Raw genomic sequence first — 26666 nt, forward strand, 5'->3', positions numbered from 1 at the left:
GGTAACAGACGTCCAACATTAGACAGTTGTGGTGCCAGGGCGTTTCAGACGCTAATCTTAAATATGTCCAACACTTTATTTTAAGCGTAAGGATGTCCTTAGGCTGCAGGCACAGGCCTCTGCCAGGCATCACTGAGCCAGCAGGGCAAGTGTGACATGGCACTGCCCGCTTGATTCCTGCTATGACTGCCAACACCCGAAGAGTCTTGCTGTCTTCAGCTTCTTCCCTCCTCACTTTGTCACTTGAGTGCCATTTGACTCATCTAAGCCAGAATCTGCTGACAGGCTCTGCTCCAGGGTCAGTATCTGCGTCTCCCCCTGGTCGTCTCGATGGGAAGGATGCAAAAGGCTAAACAATGCTGCCATCTGCATAAACTGCACGTTTATACACTAAGGAATAAGGGACGTTTATCAGAAACATTGACTTGGTGACAATGTTTGATATATAACTTTATAAGTTGACTTAAAAAGTTATTATTTATTCACTTGCCGTCTCGGCTCAATTCTTTGCGTTGCATCATTTGACTTGCTACATGTGACAGCATGAGCCTTCTGAAACCCCGACAGATTGTGTGTGTTGTGTATTAGCGGGATCAACACATGCTCGGTGTGTTTAACAGCTGTTTGTGTGGGTTTGAGTTCACTTATGAATAAAATTTACTCGGTTAAAAAAAACGTAAATTAATACTGCTGTTCACATATTCACACAAATTATTCTCAGTAATTTAATATTTTATGCTCATATTTCAGCTATTGGGCACCTTTTGAAACTTTCTTCAGTATTATTATAAAAAAAAATGTTACGTCTTCTGTTTGAAGGACCTGATATCGGTCTAATAACAACACACAGCACTGGTTTATGTGTTCATATATGTTCATCTGCATTGAAACTGCTGTGTCATCGTGTGCTGTAGGTGCAGGCATGGTCGTTGACTGGGAGCAGGAGACGGGTCTCCTCATGACGTCTGGAGATGTCCGAGTCGTAAGGATCTGGGACACCGACAGGGAGATGAAGGTCCAGGTATTGTACTCGGTGCATCTGGTTGCAAGTCTGATTTTCTCCAAAAGCTCACAATGAATACAGCTGGAACTTGGAACTGTGTATTAGCTGGTGAGAAACGTGGCATTCAGGCCTTGTAAGTCAGTTTCTAAAGATCCTTGTGTTTGATGAATCAATCCTATAACAATGAAGGGACTAACAAATTGAGGTTTTATTGTGTTGGCAAATGGTTGCTGTCTACTTTCCTTCTAGTCTCTCCTCCAGTTTGATTTATTCTGTAAAGAACAATCTGAAAAGAGTTGGGTTTTACAGCCAGGTTCTGTTTCCAAAACTCAATGAGGAGTTGCCAAAAATGCTCTTCAATAAAACAGGTGAACTTTTTTAAGTAGATGAAGTTATGACTCATTTTAAAATATGACCCTGCCACTGCCGTGGCTTAAATTCTGATTGGGTTGGTGTGTCAGTGTGTCCCCAGAAGATTACTTCGAAGATCCATTGACTTGATTTATCAGCTTAAAGCTACTACGACAGGATTTAGCTGGTTATGAAACAGTCTCAATGTAATACTGATAGCTCTATATGACCTATATAAGTAAACCACACCATCAGCGAGAAGATTGGCTATTTCTATATTGTTATTCTGGATGCGTGTCATCGGATCCGAATCAATGCGAAATCAGACAAAGTGATTTACGGCACGAAGGTTCTGCGCTCTGGTGGGAGATGGAGAGCTCAACAGCAGCGGCTCCTCCTCTGGCCGGGAGCAGAGCTTTGCCTCGCTGCTTTGCTGGTATTTTCGCATTTTGCAGAACATCTCAAATGTGTAGCACCAAATTGAGCCACTGTGACCGTTCTGTACACCGCTACAATAGCATTAAACTTCAAACACAGCATAAGTAAAGCTGAAGCTAAAAAGTAGAGCTCAGAATGCTGAACCATCTTAAGATGTCTTCAACATTATCAGAATAATGTACAATATTGGAATCCTTGAAAAGGAAAATATTCTTTTGTAGTGTTGGATAGCATTTGACTTTACAACATGTAATTTAGCGTTGGACTGAAGGTGGAGCAGCACGCTGAATGTATGTATTTCTGTATAAAAGGTGGTCACACTTCAAGGTAAACTGGTCCAAGCTAAAATCAGGGAAAATGAATAATATAATGATAAATACTAAAACATGAATAAGTCTGCGATACATTCGATTTATTGTGCACTTTGTACTCTGTTTTAGGACACTAATGGAAGTCTGTGGTAGAGCTACTACCATTAGTGCAGTTTCCTCTTTTTCTTTGTTTTTAACACATCTAACGGTCCCTAGTGCGCTAATCATGGTCTTGATGGATGGACTAATACAAACACAAATGGCCCAACCTCGCCTGTGGCTACATATTGATGCTGGGTCCAGCTTCAAACACTAAACAGAGCACATGATTGATGATTTCAAAGAAGGTTTAATGTGTAATGAGTTGTTGTATTGACAGTGGTACCTTGGTAGTTTGCTTTACAAGCCATTGATGGGGATTCTTGTGTTTTATATGTCCACCAGGACATCCCAACCGGAGCAGACAGCTGTGTGACCAGCCTTTCCTGTGATTCCCAGCGTTCACTCATCGTAGCCGGTCTTGGTGACGGATCTGTACGCGTATTCGACAGGAGGATGGGTCCAAATGAATGGTAGAACTCTCTCTCTCTCTCTCTCTCAATCTGACAATATCATTGTTTTATTGCACAGAAGGTTACATTGATTATTCATTTACAATTTAAATTCCCACCTCTTTTTTCTTTTACTGTCTGACCACTATTTAAATACACCTACACAGCAGTTTATGTGGGCATTAACTCCTACATCGTCCTACATTATTCACCTCTCTAATCTATACTTATTATATACAGCGTGCTGTAAATCTCCCTTTGGGGGTAGCCACCTCTTTTAATGGACCCTGGTGGCACCGTATCCCCCCAGTTGGTTAAATATTATTTTAATTTCAGTCCCAAAGGGCAAAAACAAAGCAGTTAAACCATAGAGTGGCCCATAAATCTTTAAGTAATTTAATAGTTCCCCTCAGGCATGGAGTTACATCTTTCAACAACTATGTTGCTCCCCCTGAGATTAGTCCTGGACCAGGAGACAGACACACACAGGTCATCATGTGTGGAATATTCTTTGTTTTACATGCCTCGTGTGTGCAGCCGTTTACAAATAGATTCTTACAATCTGAAATTACTGTTGATTGTTGTAAATTCATGTTTAGTGTTTGTCCTTGATATTTCTGGGGATTAAATCCACTTCCTGTCACACCAGTAGTCAGGATGTATTTGATCAAGTTTATTAGAGTGCATTATGGATATTGGGTGTTCAAATACAGCTCAGTTCTAAAAAGATGATCGTAGGGTTCTAGTTTTTAGCTCTAATACCACTTCAGTCTCTCCGATAGATGGTTGCTTATTTCAGTCATGGTCCCATGATGCCACCCAGTGGTTTTTCACCTTTATTACATGTTACAGCAGAAAGAGACATGCTTTTGTACTTTATACTGCTGTTTTTTCTTTTCACTGGAGCTTTTCTTTAACTTGGTTAGAAGGTTATCGCCCTATTTTGCATGACATACAAGAGGAATGGCTCCAGACACTGTTTAATTCCTCTTGTATGTCAATTCAAAATAACACACAGACTCCATCATTCCAAAGTAAAAGTCCTCCAAATGATTCCAGTCTTCTAGGAAACTTTAGGCCATAGTTTATTTGTGTCCTAAAATCCAACTCTTTTGGTGTAGCCATTTTAATTCCTTTTAAGGTTGAACCAGATCATTTAATAATCATCGCTTTCTTTTTTTGGTTTTATTATTGTTCCTATGTTTTTCACTCCCTTATTCAATGTCAAAGTATGTTTTCATGATACACCTTTATAATTGTTGTATTCATGTTTTTAATTAGTTTTCTCTGAGCATACTGAAGCTGATGTTCACAGGCTCACAGCTCCGCTGTTATTTTCCTGTGTTTCCTGTCAGAGAAGAAACACGCTGTTAAATGTTACCTTAGCTGACATTTGTTCTGTCTTTTGTGTGTTTCTGCAGTCGGGTGATGACCTACAGGGAGCACGGAGCCTGGGTGGTCAAAGCTCATCTACAGAAGGAGACTGACGGACATATTATCAGTGTCAGGTATGCTCTCTCTTTGTCTGTTAAGACTCACACTGATTTTTTTATGCCTGTACTAACTTTGTTGTTTCCTCCCCAGTGTTAACGGGGATGTTCGATTCTTTGAGCCGCGGGCGCCAGACTCCATCAACGTGCTGCAGACAGTGAAGGGGTTAACAGCCCTGGACATACACCCACAGGCCAACTTGTTCGCCTGGTGAGTTCGTATGTGTAGATGCAAGTTTTAGCACCCAAAAAAACTCATCAAGTGTCCACAATATTAAGGTCAGATCCGGTCATTCTTCCTATTTCTGTCTTCTATGGACGCCCAGAGGGGCAAGTGAGGAAAACAAATGCGGTGATCCATTGTCTTAGTCTGATCTAAAGTGTTTTCTCTCCCGTGTTTATGACGTGAGAGCAGGTGAAAACGTGTTTGCCATGATAATCTTTCAATGTTCCTTAAATCTTCTTATCTGTGAAATATGGGGGAAGGTTGGTTTTTTTGGAAGGTGAAAACTTTTTTTTTTTTTTGGATTATTTTGTTGTTTGTTGTTGTAACACACATTTCAGCCAAAAAAGGCTCAAGTGCACCTCTACCCTTATTATCCTGGCAAACCTTTTTCTCTACCGGTTCTTAAGTCATAAACAGGAAGAAAACTATTTAGATCTTTTTTTAGTCTTCCTTACTTTGTTCCATTTGTCTAAATAAGAAGAGTAAAATATTGTTCTTATGCTTGTATTTGGCTTGATAAACAAAACTAATATAACTGGACAAAGCAGCTGACATCCCAACAGGAGGTTACAGCTCACCACAAAATAAATAAATGCAGTACACCCAGCGTATGATTGATATTATGTTATCTCTCTCTCTCTCATCCTCTGCTCTCCAGTGGGTCGATGAACCAGTTCATAGCGGTCTACAACTCTAACGGCGATGTGATCAGCAACATAAAGTATTATGACGGCTTCATGGGACAAAGGATTGGGGCCATCAGCTGTTTAGCCTTCCATCCTCACTGGGTAAACTAACACTTCAATTTACTGGCCACAGCAGTGTTCATGCAGTCGTACATCTGGGCCAGTTGTTGTTATTAAATATTTCAGGTTCGGGATGTTGCTAGCAACATGTTTCCCTGATGAACATAAGTTTCAATTTAGACTAGTCGCCTGGTCTAAAAGTAAGATGCACTCAGAAAACAGTCAAATTTGTAATCTGTAAGGTTAAACATTGTGTATAAGAGCCATTTGAAATCATTAGTCACATTATTCAATAGCCAAATCGTATTTTAAATGCCACTGAAATCAATATATCCCCATTGACATTGAATAAGGAAGTGAAAAACATAGGAACAATAATAAAACCAAAAAAAGAAAGCAAACGCATTATTTTCTGCGCTCAGGGTCTTCGGTCTTTTGCTTTTGCTCATTACCACTGAAGCTAGCATTAGCTAACTTTCACATTTACATTAGCATGCTTTTAAACTTCATTAGACTATGACTGCATTTGTGAAGAAAATAATGGCATGGACTGTATTCTAAATGGTATTTTCTCAACATATTGTGTTTGCTACAGTACACACTTTACCCTCTTTTTAGTTTAACAAGACTGTCTTTGTCTCCCTCCAGCCCCACTTGGCGGTAGGCAGCAACGACTACTACATGTCCATCTATTCAGCAGAGAAGAGGCTCAGATAACACACCAGCATTCATCAACAACACTTCCCCAACAAATCTACTACATATGACTTCTGACCCACAGCCTCGAGCTCTGGGATGTAAATTATGTTTTTGTTGTACATATGCAATTACCACCCTGAATGTTCTAGTGATGGCTGCTGACAAAAACTCATGCTACGAACGACTATATATATATATATATATGTATATATATTCATATACATATATATATATATATATATATATATATATATATATATATACATATATATAATTATTATTATTCTCACTGTTTATTCATATTCTTATTATGATGCTAATGATTGTAGACTTGGCTGTGCTGAGGAGTGTGTATATTTAAATAGCGTATACAGAAGATTAGAGGTTCTATTTTAAAGAAGTGGTACCCACCGATCGTTGGGGCTACTCCTCGCCGCACAGCGAGCATCTCTACCTGAACGAACTGTGACCCCTGCGAAACTACAAGTGGCGTGGGAGGGGTGAGGGTGGGTCATCCGGATTACAGCACGCTCTGTTAAAACACATTCATTGGTGCAGGAAACACAAACTCGCCCTCCGCTGGACCCCAGCGTGTTTATGAATTATTTTTAATGGCCGCCTCACAGCCAAAGGACACAGAGTTTTGCTACTTTGCTGCACCGCTGGAAAGACGTTTGTAGGGACGGACCCAGAGATGGAGGACTGTGCTCATTCTGACGCCTCGACCAGGCTGACTTGATGAGTGTTTGTGCGTGCGCGTGTGTGTTAAAGTGGATTATAGCACAGATGTGCCCCACAGTGGGCCTTCAAGCCTTGGACTTAATTGATGCCCAAAAAAGATGCCTGCTCCCATGCTAGGACTCTCCTTCTTGCTTCCCTGACCCCAGTGTGCCAAACTTAATCATATTTTCCATGTAAGCCCTTTCGTTGTCACTAAGGGGGTGTTTTTGTTTGTTTATTTGTTTTTTTATGTATTGCCTGTAAAAGGGAAAAACCTCCATTGCCCCTAGGATGATACACGTTCTCATATCTAGCACAGTGAGAAGAGGGCTAAACAGGTAAATGCTGAGCACCCAGTCCTCCAGGGAGCCTGCCCACCTGCCCTGCAAAGCAATAAAAACCTCACGATTCAGAGTCAAACTCCTCCCCTGATGTTTCTGATAAAATGCTTCAGTTTAAGGGTGATTGCAGCATCAACAGCTGAAGACTGTTGTACTCACCTAAAACCCGACCTACAGCATCCAAAGGGGCCACAATATAGCAATACAAATACACTAATTTCCAGGTTAGAATTTCATTTTATACACTTGCAGTACTGGATGGGGGGGTAATTACCCCATCTACACACACCAATGACAGGAAAGTTATCAGATAAATAAAGTTTCCTGTGATTGACTACTTCTAATCAATAGGTCCTCCCCGATCAAAAGATTACAAAAGAAGCCCTGAAAATACTTTTTGACCTGCTTTATTTATTTCGTCCCTTTTATCGTTTTCTGGCTCCATAAACAGAAGTTCCCCCTGGTTGCTTATCCAACCACAGCTTGTTCTAATTTCCAAAACAACCTTTAGAGATGTTTTAGGTTATGTGATTCACCACACCAGGGATCACGTGCTCGCCCCACTGTTTGTATCATCTTTCGTTTTGATAACACCTTCTGTAAGGTTTTTTTTTTCCCCGTCGTTGAGTTTTGATTTTACTGGTTTTGATTTTGTTTAACAAATTCGGAGGCATAAAGCGAGTTGCATGTTAATCGGTGGCGTCGGAGCTGTGACACTCTCTCTCTCTGTACCTGTATGTGCTCACTGTGTCACGTTTTAGTCCGAGTCCTAAATCTCGCTCAGGTACTTTATCAGCCACCTCAAACCAACGTCGAGCAACTGCCAGCCTCCCCAGTGTCTGCAGCATGATCACGTGCAGTCACATGACCGAGTGCGTTGTCACTCCAGAGATCATGGACATTTTACACATAAATGTCATTGTGGTGCTGTTTGGTAAGGAGGCCTCTCTTATTCAAAGGGAAGCTCTGAGTTTGTTTGTTTATTTTGTGCAGTATCACCATCGACGTGCCTCTCCCTTGGGGCTGCTGCTTTGCTTATTTAGCTTTTTAAAATCTTTTTTTCTTTTTCTGTTTTGTAATTTTCTGTTTTTAAATCTGCTGGCATTTTGTTTGCCTTAACCTCAGTGAGGTGGAATGAAAAGAAAGTGGGAGACAGCCTTACCCTCACACACACAAACAAACACACACACACACACACTTTGCTATCATGCCCCGTCTCATCGCCAATTTACCCTAACAGCCGCTCCCTCCTTTCTTTCCTGCCATGCCCACCTCACCCCTCTGCATCAGTTGTCCAGAGCTTTGCTTTTCCCCAAAGAAGGAATGGACTTGTGAACTGGGAACAAACACCATACAGTCTGCATTTAAGCGGCTGCAGTTGCAGTCACCACATTAGTCCCCACCATCACCCCGTCACTGAGCTCTTTAGCGCTCTGCATGGTTTGGCAGGCCTCACCTGCTTCACCGGCTCAGCCATAATTATGTATTTTGGCTCCGGGCCATTTGCTCAGAATCACTTTCATCTCTAAGTATCCTGCTTTGAGTTTTAAGATTTTAGATCTGGAGAAAAAGAAGAGACTTGAACAAAGTAGTAAAAGAAACATGAAAACAATCAGGTCTGTCTCTGTGACTGCTTTGCTGACTGTGGTTTATAAGTCAGGAGATCAAATAAACCAAATACAACACCGGATTTTGTCTGTTCCTGACATTTTACACATTATCATGCTTTGCTCCACTCATCTTAATCTCAAACAGTTCATATGTGTATCAGTATATCAAAGCACAAAGGGGAATTCTTCTTTAGAATAAACAACAAAACTGAATGTTATGCTGCGTTGAAGCCTCTGTTGGGAACAATAAAGTGCACCCCGAGTGTGATTTATGATTGCCACATCTGCAAGGGTCGCGAGAGTCATCACGGCAAAAATGACCCCGGCCCTTTCGCAGGGGTTCCATGCAGTGTCTTCACCTATCCATGAAGATCCAACGTTTTTTAACTATTCAGATAAAATGGAGAACTTTGAATGTTAAATCGTCGCGAGGGGAAACCTGTACAGAGTATGAAAGATACAAACATTTCCACGTCGGCTAATGTCAGTGCTGAGGCTTTATTTAAACATCTATCAAATAATGACACAGAATTGAACTGGTTATTTTAAATATATGTAGATTTATATAGATTACAGTTTATCTTGCTTTTGGTAGTGCTCTTCCATGTCGAAAGGAGCCCACAAAAGATAATGAAAAAAGTAGTCAAAAATCAAGGCAGTCGAGGTGACTGGAGCCCAAAGGTTGTTTTTTTCCCAGACTTGACCAAAAAGCTCATCCAGAGCCCGAGATGACATAACTGTGTCCCAGGCTGAGTAGAACTGAACATTACTATTTGTCAACATTTACTTTAAGTTTCACAAGGGGCATGAACAGCGGTCGGACGAAGACCCTGTGTTTGTTTGACCCCCCTGCACAGTGTGGAGTATCTCGCTCTTTATACTACGCCAGCTGCTCCGCCTGTCTAATAATGAAGCAGGTGGGTTTACATTGGAGATGGTTCAAAGCCCGGTGCGTCGCATACGGACGCTAAAGGGTGCCTCTGTGTGTCAGTTACTGACGGCATGGGGCACTGGCCGACGGTCCGTGAGAACGGGTTGCTTTGTCAGCACTGTTGCCGTTGAGCCGCCAGCTCAGCCGTCGCCATCTTGAGAGCTGTGTGGAGACAATAGATATGCTCTGAATTAAAGTAGTTTCTTATTATTTTACTTTTTGTATTCATATGAATTTATTCTGTATTTATTCATGTCAATTTATTTGATATTGAACACCTGTTCAGATAGGGATCATTTGATTCAATTTACATCTTAGTTTAGATCAAGTCATCGACCAACCACAGAAGTCAACGGTGACAGTTCTCAGTAGTTGACGAGGGGTTCTCCTGGGCCAGTCATGAAGAGAAGAATGTGTGCCAGTAACAATAGCTCCACCTACATGTGTCCTGAAGGAGCCAGCTGAGATTTATGTCTGTGAAAACACTTCTCAGTAGCTGAGCTAAACCATTATCTTCCCTTCAGGAAATGGGCGTTGCTACACAATGACTGTTTCTCCTGTCTTGTTCGTCTCTCTACCTGCACCGACCCAGCCAGCCAAGGTCAGAGGACAAAGGCCTGACTGTGCTACTGCAGCCCAAGTAATACAACATTATTGTAACCATTTAAAACACACATACATGAAGGAGACCCCAGAAGAACATTCCACAACAGCAAAGAGCCGGGTGGCACGAACTTCCTCAGGAAACAACACTCACTTCCTGGTAAGTTAAGCCAAGCCGACGGCTGCTCGGGTTGATAACCGCCACTGCTGGCTGACCACTGAGTGGCCGAAGAAGAGCACCACCTTTGTGTCCGCTCCCGCCCACCAGAATCAGATCTACCCCCCACACACCACCCATCAGCCAGCATAGTCATAAGTCTGTTAACCACCAGGACAGCCAGCAGCGTTGGGAGCCTCAGTGTTCCTCAGACAGGATGGGCCTTCTACTACTGCTCACCTCCATGCTCCTGTCCAGCTGTAAGACCACTGACCTTCTATCTTCTTTAATAACTCGTTGGACTTGTCTTTGTGGAGGTGGTTGAAAGATTTTTCTCTAACCTGGTGCTTTACTTTCTTATCTTGCTCCAAGACTACCTTCCAGGGAGCGAGGCGAGCGCACAGCGCGGTAAGTATAATCTAAGATAAATTACACTTTACATAGAGACAGTTTACTGAATGTCTTCCGCAGAATTGTCGTCAGTTGGTGCAGAAAGTTAAGTTTAAACAAGGCCCAGTGTTTATGGAACATCATTTCTTTATTTTCCATATGGACAAAGTTATTGGGCTTTGAGTTGGAAGACTTTTCAATCTGTTGTCACTCACTAAAAACATTCCCAAACACAAAGCCAAGAGAGACACATGGTCAGTCAGTGGAAACAGTCCTGTTTGTTATCAGAGCTTTGTGATCGCTGGTGTTTGGTGAAGCCGTGGAAAGAAGCGTTGGGAACATGTTGGTGAGCAGTGTCACACGCCTCCCTGTGCTCTTGTGTTAGCTCTTGTGCTCTTGTGTTAGTTGGTGGTTGAAGGCATGAGTCGGCCCAAAAGATGGAGGCATTGTCCAAGTCGGGCCCAAGGTCCAGACTTGAAGAAAGACAAGCGTTTCCATTGGTTTGTGTTTTTCCTGAAACAAAATTATAGAAAAATATATCTTTCATTTTAGTGAAGAAGTGCTCGATCCTTTCAGTAAAAGTACCAAAACCCAGATTTATAAATGCTCTGTTACAAGCAAGTAAAAGTCCTGCATTTCAATTATTTCTTAAGTAAAAGTAAGCCGACAGAAGTATTATCAGTAAATTGTACCTCCAGCATCAAAAGTAAAAGTGCTCATTCTGCAGAAAAATGTCCCTATTACTCTATATTACTTGATTTTTAGCACATTCATCAATGTGTAAGCATCATTGTATTGCTGTAGCTGATGGAGGTCATTTATATATAGTTCGGTAGTTTAGTCCAGTGGTTTCTCTTTGCTTTTTCATAAAATGTTGTATCATTTTACCTCATTGGGCCTCAAACTGCTATGAATATAACCATCTGAGAAGTTTAGAGGAGATATCACTCTTTGGTGGAACTGATACTACTTTTTTGAAACGGAGCAACTGGTTTAAAGAGAAACTGAACACTTAGAAGTGTTTTTTTGAGCTGTAAGCTAAATGATTTGGCTGTACTTTGAACACATCAATACTGTTAATATTGATATTTATTACCAAATTTATAAATATTTGCATTCCATGGATTGAAAATGTAGCTCTTAAATCCTTCCTGGACTTCTCAAAGTCGATGCTGACATAAAGTCGACTTGTTGGGACTTATTTATATATATATATATATATATATATATATATATATACTTATTTATTTTTATTTTTATTTATATCAAAAAAAAAAAAAGAAGATTAACATCAGCATGCACGTCACCCTCCTGTCAGCCCTTGCCAACTTTTTTTTTTTTTTTTTCAAAAAGATGCAGTGGGTGGAGTTACATTTTGATAATAAGCTTATCAAATGTATGTTTTATGTAAAATCTTAATCTGAAGAGTAATTATAGCTGTTATAAGTCGAGTAAAACGTACATTATTTCTTCACTCTGAAATGAAGTGAAGTATAAAGTAGCATAAAATAGAAATACTTAAGTACAAGTACCTCAAAATTGTACCAAAGTACAGTACTTGAGTAAATGTACGTTGTTAGATTTTCTACCACTGGCTCAGCAGGTACCTGCAATAACTCACGCGGCGTATCGAGAGCCCAGAGCAAATCTCTGCCCTGCACGCCTGAGCGTTCTCATCATCAGCCCTGCCAGGTCCTGCTGAATGATGCTGGGTGTGGGCCAGATTCAGTAGGCTCTGAAATGGTGATAGGTCCCCCGGGTGGCCTGTTTGTCTGACAAAGTGCTTTTCCTGCCCATTTTTTCCCTTGTTTTCCAGGTTTGTTTACTGCCTCACAACACCCTCGTCTGAGCCACAACAGCAGCCTGTTGTCTCTAATACTCAACCAGATGGGTGATCTGGTGGAGAGGCTTGACGTACGTGTACAGATGCTTTCTGTCTGGTTACACTGGGGAGCAGTTTTAAAATGTACTTCTTAAAGACAAAATGTTTCTCTTCGGTCTTGGACAGTCGCTTTGACATTTGTGAATATGACAACAAATATCTCCTGTGGATCATTGATTACTTTCAGCCTGTTCGTGCCTGTGAATCACGGGAGTATTTGAAGCGATTCACGGCTTTAGGGACGTTCAGGTTATCATCAGAGCAAATGTGGCCGTATGAATGACGCAGTCTGGCTGCTGCAATTAATCCAGAGACAATGGGGCTGGGAACAAACCATTGTTGATAACTGTGAAGAGATTGAAAGAGTTTTGTTATAGAAAAGAAATGAGCAACTCCTGAGGTTTGATCCAGGAAGAACTTTCTGTAGCTGTCATGTAGAAAAGCCACAGGGTTGGCTGTCCCTTCTTGTCCTTGACAGCTGAACCATTTCATACCTGTAAGATCAGTGAACACATCGGCCCATCAACGTCACATCCCTTAGTGAGGCGGTTGGAAGATGCCAAACCCTGAGGCCTACCAATGACACGCATCAAGCCCACTTTACCTCATCTGCAAACAAGTTAACAGCTCCAACAAAGCATCAAAGCCGCTTCCAGCAGATCCGGCTGCATATAGACGGAAGATGCTCTTTCTTGTCTACTTCTATCTTCTTGCACTGCTGTTGCTTTAACATTGATGATTACAAATTTATTTTACAGTCAAGCGTGCATGCATTGTTTCTTATATGACTCTCATACCAGGATGGGGTGCCATTCCCGGTATGATGATATTCTACAGCAACACACCAGCTTCCTGAGTGCTGCGTCGATACTTAATCGTATGACACCTGTAATAGAAATTTGAACAGTAGTTATTTTATATGCCAGCAATTTGAATAGGGAGCTGATTTGAATAGGAAGTGAATAAAAGGAAATTCTATTCAATCCACTTTAATTATGACTGAGAACTCTACACGTCAAAATGTGTTGGTGTTAAAGCTCAAAGGAAGGAGGGGAAGGCTGCTCACTCATGACTTCTAATGCAGTCGTTCTGAATGTCAATGTTTGAAAACTATTGAGGCGTTGCCCTCTTCAGGATAAAGAACTGTAATCATATGACATACTGTATATAGTGTACAGGACAGGTGTCAAGGAATCAAGATAAACATGGGAATATACTTAAAATCTTAAATAATAAATAAATCATAGAAAATAAAGATTTCACCTCACTAACCTAGTTGTGTACATGCAGTGAGCCTCTCTCCACAAGAAGATACATGAATGCATCCCTGTCAATGTAACATACATTAATGCCACATACAAAACTTTACAACCAAGTAGAAAGTAAAGAGATAAGGATGTATTTTATATTGTCCTTGACTAGCTATATAGAAGAAAACCATAGTGAAAAAGATGGAATTTATTTTCAAAAGACAAGTTATCTTTCAACTTATCATCTCACAATGAAGCAAAACCATTACAAAGCTCTTCCAGTGCTGTAGATTAGCTTGTTTTTAAAAATTGATTCGTTTTTTTCTGCAATCACTCCCTAGTAGTCGCGATAAGAGACATCACCCTGTCCATCGAGCCCAGGAATGACGTGACCCGCGGCACCAATGTGACACTGAGATGCAAGGCCACTGTCAGCAGCTTTGAGGTGGAGGCGCTGAGTCGTGAGTACACTATATACAAGGACAGCAACACAGTCTACACCAAGACCTCCAGCACCTCGGAGGACCTTCTGTACCCTCTGTCCGAGGCCAGAGTCTCCAACACCGGCAAATACACGTGCAAGATCAACATTGAGGGGAAGCAATCTATCTCCGGAGCCAAGAAACTCACAGTAACAGGTTGGTTTGTTGTTATGGATACAGCAGGACTATTATCTGTTAATGTGGACGGATCCTTAATAACTATTACATGCAGAATTTTAAATCCCTTTTGTGTAAAATCAAAAATTTACTTCAAAATTGAAGTGATGGGAGTGACGTGGGAGAATTACTTCAACTTTGGCAGAAGGTGGTGCTCTTTTATATTTGTTTACTTTTTTCAGCACGGTTGGATTCAATCTGAGCACATTTCTCACATATTGGGTTTTCAGGCCTGTCAAAACCAGTTCTCCACCTTAACAAGGCTGTGGTCACTGAAGGGGAGGAGATAACGGCCACCTGTACGGCGCCCGGCGAGATAGGCTCCTTCTACTTCTACTTCTACAAGAACTCCGCAGAGATCCTGGATAAGCAGGTCAACTCTAACCAGGCAGAGGCCAAGCTACACTTCAGCAGCGCTGGCATCCACAGAATTCACTGTGCCTATACTGTCCTCATAACGCCAGACTCCTCGAAGTCTGAGGAAAGCAACACTGTCACTATTTCAGTCAAGGGTAAGTGGCATTTTGAAATGTCTTTTATTTTCCAAAGCATTTTGAGCCGTCTTAGGATTTTTTTCTTCATTGGCTTTGTCTCCTTAGAGCTTCCTATCAACGCAGTTTTGGAGATCTTCCCTCAGACCAAGATCTATGAAGGAGACCAACTCTTCATCTCGTGCACCGTCAGAAACGCTCTGCACACCTTGAAGAGTAGTCATCTCTACCTGAGCCGGGGGAACCAGCTTCTCAGCAGGGGAGACACCAAAGTCAACCACAGCAGCGTTGCCCTGGCCAAGGACCCTGGGGAGTTTGAGTGCAGATTAGAGATAGGAGATGTAGTGAAATTCGACACAAAGACGATTTCAGTGACTGGTGAGTGGACAGTGGAAAGATGACCTGTGTGTGCACACTGTACATATAAATCTGTGTTCTTACTGCTGATTTGTTTTTATTATTTAATATAGTAAAAGCTTATGAGACAAGTCAAAAATGTAACTGAAAACATCAGTGAATAAAATGTGTTAATTAATTCAAATTGAGTTCCTTAGATCGTACTATTACAAGAGTCTGTACAGTGATTGTTTGTTGTGAATGCAGCCGAACGCAGCATCCTACTGGAAGCACTTCAATCCAGGAATAGTGCAAAGCTTTTGATCCAATTGAACCTCCATTTTAATAATCTAATTAAAAGTATTAATGCTTTATTGTTTTTGACTTGTCTGACAACCTTTTACTACATTTCGTCGGTTTTACGCTCCATACATATCAGCATTTACACTGTTAAGTAACGTCAAGGCAGATGATGAACTGCCATGTTTTTGAAATCTTTCCTCAGAGCTGTTTGCGGTGCCCACTCTCACCATGTCTCCTGCTGAAGTCTTTCAAAAGGAATATATGACGTTAACCTGTAAAAGTGAGAGCTCTGCCTCTGAAAGACTCGACAGGGAGGAGTTGACTTACACTCTTGATCCACCCGGAAGCCTACTGATCTCCAAAGGCACTGGAATATTTTCTGGCAGTGCCTTCCTGTATGATTTCAACTATACCTGTGTCGCTCAAGCCAAGGGCATCGTGAAGCACAGTGAGACCCTGACTGTCCGTCCTAAAGGTAAGCTTACTTGATCTCTTTCAGATGCAAATTTGGCCTCGTGTCTGAATACCCCCAGGTCACTTTTGAGTCAGACCTAGTATCATTTGCTAACGCAGTGCCAATCCCTCCTCTGTTGCTCTCCTTAAGGTCTCTTCTTTTTTGTCTCTCTGTTAAAGAGGATTTTTGGGGGAGTTTTTCCTGTACTGATGTGAGGGTCCCGGGACAAATTAGTTTTTTTCCTCCTTGTCCCTTTCGGGGCTCCATACAAATCTGAATGGATTAACCTAAAGTAAATGCTACTATAGCATAAAACCAATGAGATGATTGATACCACTGTCAGAGTGATAGCAATTTCTCATCAAACTTTCCTCTGTGGGGAATAAAACAAGAGTATTTCATTCAAATATTAAAAAAGTTATCTCTCATTTATCAACTCATAATCACAACATATGCAAAATGCAGGCAATGTTTTTCACCACAGTGTGAGGAAAACTGCTAGAAAAACACAACTTGTGCAACCACAATAATAATTAGACCACATCTCTTCATTTTTTATTATCTATCTCATTCTGTGGATGTGTGACTGAATATCCAGCGCTCGATTCACATGTGAGCAAATAAGAATTAAATCCCAACTCAAAGCGGCTATCGTCAGTACGTATGTATTAGCAATGGAATAAATGTCTGTGTATAATGTGATGAGTCAATGATGAGAAAGGCATAATAGGATTAAAGGTCATGAACCTGTGAACTGTACTCACTGAATAAAACATTATCATAAAAGTCCCCTATGTCTGAATGGCTTTAGTTTTTGCTTCATAGGATTTGCTGACAGGAAGTCAGTGTGTTATATTTTCTCTCTCCTCTTTAGTTCCAGTCTCCACTCCAAAGATCTCGGTGGTTGGCAGAGCAGTCCTAGGACAGCACTTCAAGATCCTCTGTCAGTCGGACATTGGCAGCCTGCCAATAAACTACACCCTGCTGAAGGGCTTCGACAAACTGAGCACTACCATTGTCAAGCAGCCCTCTCAACAAGCTCTCTTCACAATCAGCATCAACAAGCCTGATGAAATAAGCAAGTTCATGTGCGAGGCAAAGAATCGGAACAACGAAGCCCCGCTCAGTAAAAGACTCAACGCTACCATCATAGGTAAATGTTCAAAACTAGTATGTTTCTCCATCTTTACATGGTTAGTATATTCTTAATTTACCTCATCACCACTGCTCAAAAAGATCATTCAATGGATTACCATCTGTAAATAGTGTTTGATGAGCCACTGCAGAGCCCTATCAGTCCTACAAAACTATTGACATTGACATAACACTCTTACCTCAAGGTCCATCTAGTAGCTGTTCTGGAGCTTTCAGATCATATCACATGACCTTTCTCATTTGATGGAGTTTGTCCAGTTGTGGATGTGGATGCTCAAATTGTCATTTTTCTAAACACTTACAAAACTTCTGATCCATTTTAGCTAAACAGTTGAGTTTCAAGGTTTCCTGACCTCTGAAACAGTAGTTAAGAGAATGTTCCTTAAGTTGTTCTGGTGCTTTCTATTGTGTCACATGATCCTCAGTAGATTGTTGTGGATTGCTCAGTTGCCATTAAATGTTTTTCCAGCTGCTGTTTCCAAGGTCAAGATTGAACTTTGAAACTAAGTTATTGTCAACATTATTTTATAGTGTAATTTAATAAATACAAACACTCCCCCATTCCTCTGTAACACATTATGATATAACTTTGAGTTAAGGAAATAGGTGGACATTTTTGGAAATACGCTTGGTTGCTTTCTTACCGAGAGTTATCTGGATTGATACCACACTCATGTCTGTCCGGTATGTTAAGTTATAGCCAACAAATTGACTAATGTCTACTCTTTTCCTCCACTTCCCTCTCTCAGTGCCTCTGACGCACCCAATTCTTACTGTCATCCCCGACCTACCGGAAATATCTGAGGGAGATGATCTCTTCCTCATATGTGGTGTTAAAGGCTCTCCGCCGGTCACCTTTAAGTGGTACCGTGTTGGCAACGAACAGCCGCTGTACACCACCACATCCAAGGAGAACAACACGGACTACCGGGTCCACAGTTTGTCCAAAGAGCACAGCGGTGTGTACTACTGCGAGGCTGTCAACAACGCCAACAATGTCGTCAGCAGTGACCGTGTCACCATAGAGGGTGAGACTGATGGGTATTTATGCTCAGTAGGGACTCCACCTGCTCCAGACCGGCCGCTCTGGGACTGACCCTGACCTCTGGGGCATGCAAAAAAAACACAAAAAAACTTCCTTTATAAACTGAAATTAAATAAGAAGTAACGAAATATAGTTATAGCCCAGAAACTAATTAGGCTTATTAGCATTCTCACCATCTTTGTCAAAGAGAACTATTTTAGTATGATTTTATGAAAACAAGTCAATGAAAACAGTTTGAGTCATCAGATTAGATTGAACATTTCAGTCAATCTAGCCAAAATATCTCATTGCTTCTTTCTCCCAAGCCATCCATCCATCCATTGTCTTCCTCTTATCTGGGATCGGGTCGCGGTGGCAGCAGGCCAAGCAGGCTAGGAAGAGAGGACGGACCCGCCGGTCTTTGTAGGTTCGTCAGATTTTGTAGGCGAGGAAATATCTCGGGGAGTACCATTGTTTGGTTCCAGAGCTGAATTTAGATGGAGCCTGGTTCAAAGATTGCTTTCGTATGAGCAGGACACAGTTTGAAGTGTTGTTCCAAAAAGGTTCCGTAAAAAACCTTCCATTTCAAGGAGAGAAACAAATTATTGTGAGGCCATACGCTCGGAGACCTCCTGACTCAACTCATTGTGTGTTGTCATTGCCGGTGTAGTCCAGAAGCAGCACAGAATATTGAACTTTCTTTTTGCAGTTTGTTCTTATTCACCACAAGCAGCCAACACTCAGACTGCCCAGATGTTAGCAACAGATACAAAAAAAGACGAAATAAAAGCAAGGCTAAAAATCCATGATGGTGGACGGGTTATGGTGTCAGTCCGTCAGAATTTAAAGAAAGAGGGACTAATTAGAGAAATTATTAAAGCTTTGCTAAAAGGCAAGCAGACATGTTGTGTGAAGTTAATTTGATCTTTGTGCCTTTTTTTGTAACTTTTTTAAAAACTTTTTTTAGTTTTCACTTCCTTTCTCTGTCTGAAACAACCTTTGCCATCATGTACCATTTTATTCTTTCCCCTTTGTGTTCTTGTTTGTAACTGACTTTCTTTTCTTTCTGTTTCTCTCTGTCTCTCTCCATAGTGCGCCTGGCGTTGTGGAAAAAAGTGCTGATCGGTGGTTTCTGTCTTCTGGCCGTGTCTGTGTTGGTGGTTGTGTGTGTGCTGTGCTTCAGATCCAAGAGAGGTAGAGAGACCTACAGTCCTCCAGCAACTCAGCCTTCTTATGTCTAACTATGTATGAAAACCAACCGTCCTCCACCTACTTCCTCCTGCTCTTCTTCTCACATCTCCTCTCTTATTGTAGGTAAAAGCACAGAAGCAGCTGCTGAATTGTCAGTGTGAGTTGTCTCGACCTCTTGCCTCCTCTCAATGTGACGGATACTGTAGAAGTTAGTGACAGTGTAGATGAGGGTGTATCAGTGTCATGTTTCTGTTATTTTTAGCCTTCGCAGAACCATACTGGTTGTTTTCCATGTTTGTACTGTAACCCTGGCCAAGAAATAGTCACATAACTCTCCATTAAACCACAAATTGTTATTTATTTTTTTACTCCTATTAGTAAGGACTAAACAAACGAGACTTAGCATGTTAATTGGTGAAATTCATAGGTGCTGGATGCAGATTCTGTTACCTTTTGACAGAGTCCTGTCTCCTGTTGAAGCAACTAAGCATATTTATTATTATATAATAAATGTCATTTAATAATCCCTAAGGGAAATTTCATTGTTACAGTAGCCAAGTCAACCAATAAATTGCTAAAAAGTAAATAGGTAGGTGAGAAGCTAAATACAATACATAAAAACGACTCATTCTAAGGTAATGAAAACACAACCATTCTTAGTTTCCGGTGATTATACACTAATACAAACTGCCAATAAATCCTCCGAAATCCTCCGATGTTAAATTGTTTCCGTGGTGGGGGCATGTCATTTTACGCCACCATCACATAATAATCACATCACGCTAAGATGTCGTGGTCATTTGACGTATATCTGTGAGATCACTTTGATTTTGTGAAAAATGTTTTTAATATACTGTACGATGGTAGTGTTCAGTACTAGTGCACGTTAGAGAAGTGCAACTAATGTTAGAGGTGCTTGGATATTTAAATATAATTAACTGTACATGTATACTCACTGGTAGAGAGGTATGTTCTGTACTAAATAAAAATAGTAATTAGAAAAGTTCAGGAAAACGTAAAAAAGTAAAAGAAATCACAAACCTAAAGGCCACCAGTATGGTTATTAAAGTGCATTGTTAGCTTGTATCACATTTTATTGCACATAGTTTTCATGCTTTAGATCATTTTGGCATTTAGTCGATTTTTCTCACTGCTGCAGAGTTGACTTTATTTTTACCATCTCTCAGAAAGCCTGCGAGCCCTAAATCAGATGACTCTTTAACAGTGAATCTAACCCACGACACAGAGGTTTATAACGCAGCAACAGGTAGCTTGGTTTTACTATTCTCTGTTTGTACCACTGACTGTCCTCATTAGTCATCATCTTCACAGCCATGAGTCATTTCTCTGGCCTTAACAGTCATAGCATGTTCCCTGTTGTAGCCACAGCAATCCATTTCCATCCCATCATGTTCTAACATGCATGCAGGGCCTATGTTGTGGTGAACCTGGCGACCTCTGTTTATCTTTATCTTTCCAGTTGATATCCTGATATCCTGTTAAAGTTAGTTTGAGCTAATTTTCTTCGTCTGTCTCTGACTTTGTTTGCATGTACATACATCGTGTTTGTGTCCAAGTATGTATTTGCAGAGGCAGGAAAAGTAGGATGTTGTTAGAATACAGTTGTTGTAGGGCCTAAACTCTCCGAGGTTAAAGCTGTTTTTACGCTGGAAGAAGCTGCTTAAGTAGTTAAATACAAAGTACATGACAATGATTATCAATTGTTGCAAACTGCTTAGAGCACCCATTATCATCTTCTTCCAGGAGCAGCGCCAGTCTATGATGGCATGGAGGGGAGAGGGACCAATGGGGCGCGAGATAGCGTGGCGTCACTTCCCGTTGACATCAGCAACAGGAGCAGCTACAGTATCCCAGCAACAGTGTAGAGATGCCCCACAATGGGCGGGACTTGAATTATACTTTTTATAAACTTTCAAAGCAAAACGAAGTTCGATGAAAGGACTTTGAGAGCAAGAATGGAAAAGAACACAAGAGGCAGTAATGTTTGTGATGTCAAGTGTTGTAGGATTTGGACACTTTTTTTTTTTTCACTGATGAGTTTTCTCAGTGAAAAGGAGGGGCGTGTTATGAAACAATACAAACCAGGACCTGCTGCTCCCTCTCCCCTCCTCCTGCAATTTAGATGGCCTTTGATTTTATACTCAACATTACTGTCTTTGTCCTTTGTTTCTTCCATCACCACGTCCGTGTGATTTTGTGTCTTTTATTGTTGCAACTGCTCTGTTTGTCTGATGTGCATGTCTAAATGGCCTTGGTGACAGATTGATTAATTTGTGTATACATTTTATCACCATCACAGGAAATGTGTGTATATATTTTTGGTTTATCCAGTGACCGGTGGGACACTTATAGAATAAAGACGTTGGTTTTATTTAGAAGTGTGTCAGTACCATTCATTTTGCTCCAGCTGTTGTATCTGAGGCAAAAAACAGTTTATACTGCACAAAATGCTGTCCAAGAGAACATTATTATTATTATTATCACGCCTGTATTAATCTTACAGTAACCATACTAGGCACAGATCCAAGACAAGAATTCCAACATAACATGAAGTTGATTCATTACCTAAAAAAAAGGAACGCACAACAGAGACTTCCTTGAAATGTTGAAACAATAGAGTCCGCAAAAAGTCTGTTGGCACAGAGCAGGTCAGTGTTGATGAAACTGGTGGTGGAGGGTGGAGGGTGGGGCTTATCTTGTTTCAAGCTAGGCAAGTTTGAATGCATGCAGCAGGTGGAGGAAATGAATCACATGTGGCTTGCTTGAGCTGTGTGTGAGATTACATTACCAACTGGGAAGTTGTTTTAGCCAGAACGTATTGTGCAGTCGCTGCTGAATTAACATCCTAATGTGCACAAGGCAGTAGCAGATTTCTGTATTTACCAGACTAGCTTTATTTTAAAAGCAAGAAAGCCTCCACTAAAGCCCAAGTTGTAGATATGTGCCACAAAAATCTCTCCGCATCTCTCCGTTATTGCTTTATGAACAGAATATAATCTTGGTATTTGACTTTTGCTCATGTGTAATATGCTTATTCACTTGCTTGCGGAGAGTAATTTGAGAAGACTGTTACCACTCTAATGGCTGACTTTTTAATATGAAGCTACAGCCAGGAGACAGTTAGCTTAGCTTAGCTAAAGTTAGCATGAAGACTGGCGCTGTAAAAATGGTTTTAAAATAATAATTCAAAAAACAAAATAAAATTCTAAAAATCAAAATGACAAGTGACCCTTCTGTAAACCCACATACATTTTTACACTTTGGTTTTTGTATGGGTTAACCAAACAAAGGTTCCGAGATTTTTCTTTAACCTTTGGACAGAACTGGTCAATCTGTTTCCAGACGTTATGTTAAGCTAAGCTAACTGGTTGCTGGCAATACCTTCATATTTAACAGATTTAAAGAGTGGTATCATTTTTACCATATAACTCTCAGCAATAAAGCAAATATGCGTGTTTCCTTAAAGTTCCTCTAAGACACTTCATACATGTCAGCTGACATCATACATTGGCAATGTGTCGTTTTACTGCTCTTTATTAAGGTATATTTTTTATTCTAATTAGTGCAGAATTCTTACAACGTAATTAAAGTTTGTCTTTCTGTGTTTCACAGTGAGGGTGGGCGGAGCTGCAGTCAGTGTGTGGAGCGAGCGACCACCTGAAGAAGGTGAGCTGGGCTTGTAATAAGTAGCCTACCATTATATTAACGATTTGACTAAAGATGCCTTACATTTCCATGGAAGCATGTATAAATTACATGGATGGACCTATTGAGAATTACGCACAGACAGCCTTAACTTATTTTTTCTCAAAAGTTCCGCTGAACAGCAGCCACTGGCAACAAACGGCATTATGAGCTTATAGTTAATGCCAAAGTGTAAGTAGAGAAGAGTCATGAAGTTGGCAAACTGATTCAGTAATGTCAGTAGCACAACAATAGTGGATGTAGATTTTAGTACATTACATACAGTGTTGACGAACAGTAATAATAATTTAGTATATTTTCTTGCAGACTTTGCACAACACTTTTTTTGGATCTCATAAGGCAGCAATGATCCACGGTTATTTCCCTTCCAACTCCTACCGGTACCTTTAGTAATATTTTGGCTGGAGGGTCACCAGGTCCCAGGACACCGGGCCCACCCACATCAGTGACGGATGGTTTCTTTTTACTCTATAATTGTTTTTATTCAACAACATCAAAGCTATGTATCACCGCTATGCCTCACAACACTAGTGTACTACAGCCAAAATGTGTGTTGACTAACTAACCATGCACATCTGTGACCAAAATAATATTTCACACCGATCAGCATTTAATAGTTTATTAGGTTATAACTAATCAAAACTTGTGTTTAGTCAAATTTTTGGGACAAATCGGTCAGGATTCAGAACAAATGCATCATTTTTTGGGACTTTTGGTCACCCTACATGAAGGGTCATACTTGATCTTGTTAACTAAAGTAAAACCAACACAACTCAAGGCCTGTAGCACATACAGTAGTCATATGGTTGAAAGCTCTGGAAAAGACAAGCGGGTGGACCTCGAGCTGGGATTGTTTTGTCAAACTTTTATTTCCAAGGTCAACAATGAACTTTTCATGCTCGAGAAAACAGTACACTCGTATATCAAGTCATGCAGAGGGTGTAGCGTATTTTAAAGAGAATCTTGTTCATGTATTTGCGTGCAGCCAATGACGAGGAGAGCAGCATGGTGTCCAACGAGCCTGATGTGGAGTACACTGAGGTGGTGCATCCCCGGCCAGTAGATCCTGCCAGAGGTGAACAAAAAAGAACAGATGTTGTTTTGAGTCCATCTCCCTTTGACAACTTTTTGTCCCTCTATTTTCTTTATTCTGCACATTCTCTCCCCTCCATTACAAACCTCCCCACATTCCTTTACAGTTGATAATACAGACCAACACTTCCTGGGAGGGGCATAATTACCCATAATTAACACATCTCCAAGTTGCTCTAACTGCAGGGATTTCCAGAACCATTGCAGACCTCATAAACAGGAAGGGTTGAGCTAATTGCCTGGCTGGTTTCTGATACTGGCTCCTTCTTCGTTATGGTTCTCTGTGCTCAAGGTCCCGATGGGCTGAAGATGGCCGTTACAGAATGTGACACAACCCGCCTACTTTTAGATTTCTGGTCATGATAGATCTAACAGACAGTTATCAGCTAAAAAATGTGTCTTTGATGTTCAAGCAGGCTAATGTGTTGCTTTTTATTATCAACAGTCCCCCTGAGAAAAGGCACAGACACAGTGTATAGCGAGCTCCAAAACTCTCCACACGGTGAGTTTAACATTTTGAAAGTTGCACTGATGACGATTTTTATATTGACAATTGATTACGTTACTGTGTGAAGTTGCGAAAGGGGTTGCTCGAAGTGAGAAATCCAAATTATCACTCTACTTGACAGAGTGTTTTAGCTTTTTTCAGCTCATTGTTGGGTTTTTTTAGCCCGTATTTTTACTGTTTTGGTTCTGTCTCATCGCTCCTCATCAGCCTTGTGGCTGATTATCCCACTGTACACTACCTGCCCACAAAGTTAGCAACAAGTGAACCCAGTGGATCATTTCGCACTTAACGAGCCAGTTATTTAGATGGACAGTTTACCCAGGCCAGCGTTACTATATCCTGTTACTGCTGGCAGGAACCTCCTGCTATTAAAACAGCAGCCAGACGCTGGATGTGTCTATCAAGCAATTTATCGGAGTCTTAATGTTTCCTGGTCAACAGTGACAAAAGAATGACTTGAGAGCAGCATCTGTAAGAGTAAGAGGGAATATTCTGAATATTGACTCAGACAACAGGGACAGAACTCAAGCTCGGTCATGTCGTCATAACTGTCAAATGACTAATGCATAACTGTGAGGTGGGCAGGATACACACATTTAACCTGTGATGCTTTTGCCTTTAGGTGCTGCTGACCATCATGACTATGTAAGTTATTATCTGCACAATCACACTCATGTTCTTCCTGCTACTTATTATCATTATACTTAGGTGTCTTTTGCTTCGCCCGAAGCACAAAATATATTAATCAAATGCTGTATGTTTATTCAAAATATATATGCGTAATTGAAGATGGGTGCTATGACTTTTCTTATTGATAACTTTTTTATGAATTACATTGCAAGCAAGACAAGCAAGACTGTATGTAGTATTCAAAAGAAATGATAAGTAATATTAGAAGCCTTTTGACAAAACTTGATTCAAGTCACACATGTTAAGTGGTGAAACAAATGTTCTTCACCATTAACTTGAACAATGACTTAAACAAAGACTTTTATACAGTAGCATTACTCATGTATGGGATTTGTATACTAAATGACTAAAATCAGCCATGTGTCCCTGAGCTGGCCGCCTCCTGGTCACAAGGATACCTTGCAGGCCGATAATCCAGAGCGAGAGGAAAACGGCCGTCAAAGTTTCCAGAAAAGAACAAAGGCATTTGGGCTGGGGCTTCCTTCCCTATCGCCCGATCAGATCAGCGCTGTGGCCCAGTCAAATTACCTCAAAGCCCATCTCAGCCAGCAAACTGTCCCCCAGCATGCCTTAATCACTGCTGCGCCTTACAGCGCTGATTGTCCCTACATGGTGTTAGAGGCAGCTAAAGAGAGGAATGTGGAATAATACACTAAGGATGTGACATCAGGATCTAAAAATGGGTGATTCTTTCATCAGTGTATCTTCTTGATGGCAGATTATGCGGTTTGGTCTGACAGTAGTCTTACTATGGTTTGTCTACTCCACAGGAAGCTAATGCTCAGTAGACATTTTGGAGTTTGTATTATGGGGAAAAACAGAGCATCCTCTGAGAGTTTGTTATTCAGTTTTGCTCCATTCAAAATGAGGATTAGCACTTAGGTAGTTAGGAAGATGGATGAAAATACAGTTTAAAATCAAATTTGCACTCATGCAGGAGCAATTGTTTTGCACATTACCAGGAGACACAAAAATGTTTTTATAACCTTATCCTGGCAGGCTTTTAAAGTACTTAGCGACCGCACCAATGTGTGCTTTAGTTTGCTTTGTGTTGTGTGTGCCAGTGTTTAAGGATCAAGATAATAAATGAATCAACCACGTTAGTGTTTAATTGCTCTGCTTTGTGTGTCAGCAGGGTTCAGTAGAGTACACTGAGCTCAACAGTGAACAACCTGAGATCAATAGCTGCGGTCTAGAGGTCAACAACCACCAGGACCTGCCAGTGCCGGTGGATTAGTGGATTATCGCCTTGTCTCCACTCCCATCTCTTATCCACACTTTTTGTACAGCTATAAATACTGTTGTATATCAATAAAAGCATGAAGTCATGAATCCTTA

The 26666-nt window shown here is 40.9% G+C and overlaps 2 protein-coding genes across 7 annotated transcripts in view; both read left to right on the forward strand.

Moving 5' to 3' along the window:
• The window catches only part of rptor (regulatory associated protein of MTOR, complex 1), a 141028-nt gene extending 132464 nt beyond the window's left edge, over positions 1 to 8564 (forward strand). For all 4 annotated transcript variants that reach the window (XM_076091161.1, XM_076091163.1, XM_076091162.1 and 1 more), the window contains 6 exons: positions 915 to 1021; positions 2548 to 2675; positions 4076 to 4162; positions 4239 to 4355; positions 5029 to 5158; positions 5765 to 8564. In XM_076091161.1, the coding sequence (XP_075947276.1) occupies positions 915 to 1021; positions 2548 to 2675; positions 4076 to 4162; positions 4239 to 4355; positions 5029 to 5158; positions 5765 to 5833 (638 nt within the window). In that variant the 3' untranslated portion in view covers positions 5834 to 8564. The remainder of the gene's footprint in view (positions 1 to 914; positions 1022 to 2547; positions 2676 to 4075; positions 4163 to 4238; positions 4356 to 5028; positions 5159 to 5764) is intronic.
• Positions 8565 to 8692: 128 nt separating this feature from the next.
• pecam1b (platelet and endothelial cell adhesion molecule 1b) lies at positions 8693 to 26666 on the forward strand. Of its 3 annotated transcripts, XM_076091166.1 has the most exons (14): positions 8693 to 10437; positions 10550 to 10585; positions 14041 to 14337; positions 14589 to 14870; positions 14958 to 15227; positions 15691 to 15963; positions 16817 to 17095; positions 17847 to 18125; positions 19214 to 19315; positions 22946 to 22999; positions 24024 to 24113; positions 24576 to 24632; positions 25261 to 25283; positions 26464 to 26666. In XM_076091166.1, exons 1-14 carry the CDS (start codon positions 10395 to 10397, stop codon positions 26563 to 26565), a joined length of 2187 nt encoding a protein of 728 aa, XP_075947281.1. In that variant the 5' UTR covers positions 8693 to 10394; the 3' UTR covers positions 26566 to 26666. The 3 variants fall into 3 exon arrangements, 2 of the variants coding, with proteins under 2 accessions (XP_075947281.1, XP_075947282.1); XR_012954043.1 differs by lacking the exons at positions 25261 to 25283; positions 26464 to 26666 and adding an exon at positions 19436 to 19469 and having other exon boundaries at positions 24576 to 24624; XM_076091167.1 differs by lacking the exons at positions 22946 to 22999; positions 24024 to 24113; positions 24576 to 24632; positions 25261 to 25283; positions 26464 to 26666 and adding exons at positions 19436 to 19469; positions 20500 to 20579; positions 21077 to 21711.

The sequence above is a fragment of the Anarhichas minor genome, unplaced genomic scaffold (genome assembly GCF_050575085.1).
Source record: "Anarhichas minor isolate MPS153535 unplaced genomic scaffold, ASM5057508v1 ptg000014l, whole genome shotgun sequence".
Classification (NCBI taxonomy): Eukaryota; Metazoa; Chordata; class Actinopteri; order Perciformes; family Anarhichadidae; genus Anarhichas; species Anarhichas minor.

Bases quoted from the DNA above. Each gene is read 5' to 3' on its own strand.
- pecam1b (XM_076091166.1), top strand. From the start codon at position 10,395: ATGGGCCTTCTACTACTGCTCACCTCCATGCTCCTGTCCAGCT. The intron at 23,000-24,023 runs GTGAGCTGGGCT...ATTTGCGTGCAG, and splicing joins CGAGCGACCACCTGAAGAAG to CCAATGACGAGGAGAGCAGC. The intron at 25,284-26,463 runs GTAAGTTATTAT...GTGTGTCAGCAG, and splicing joins CTGCTGACCATCATGACTAT to GGTTCAGTAGAGTACACTGA.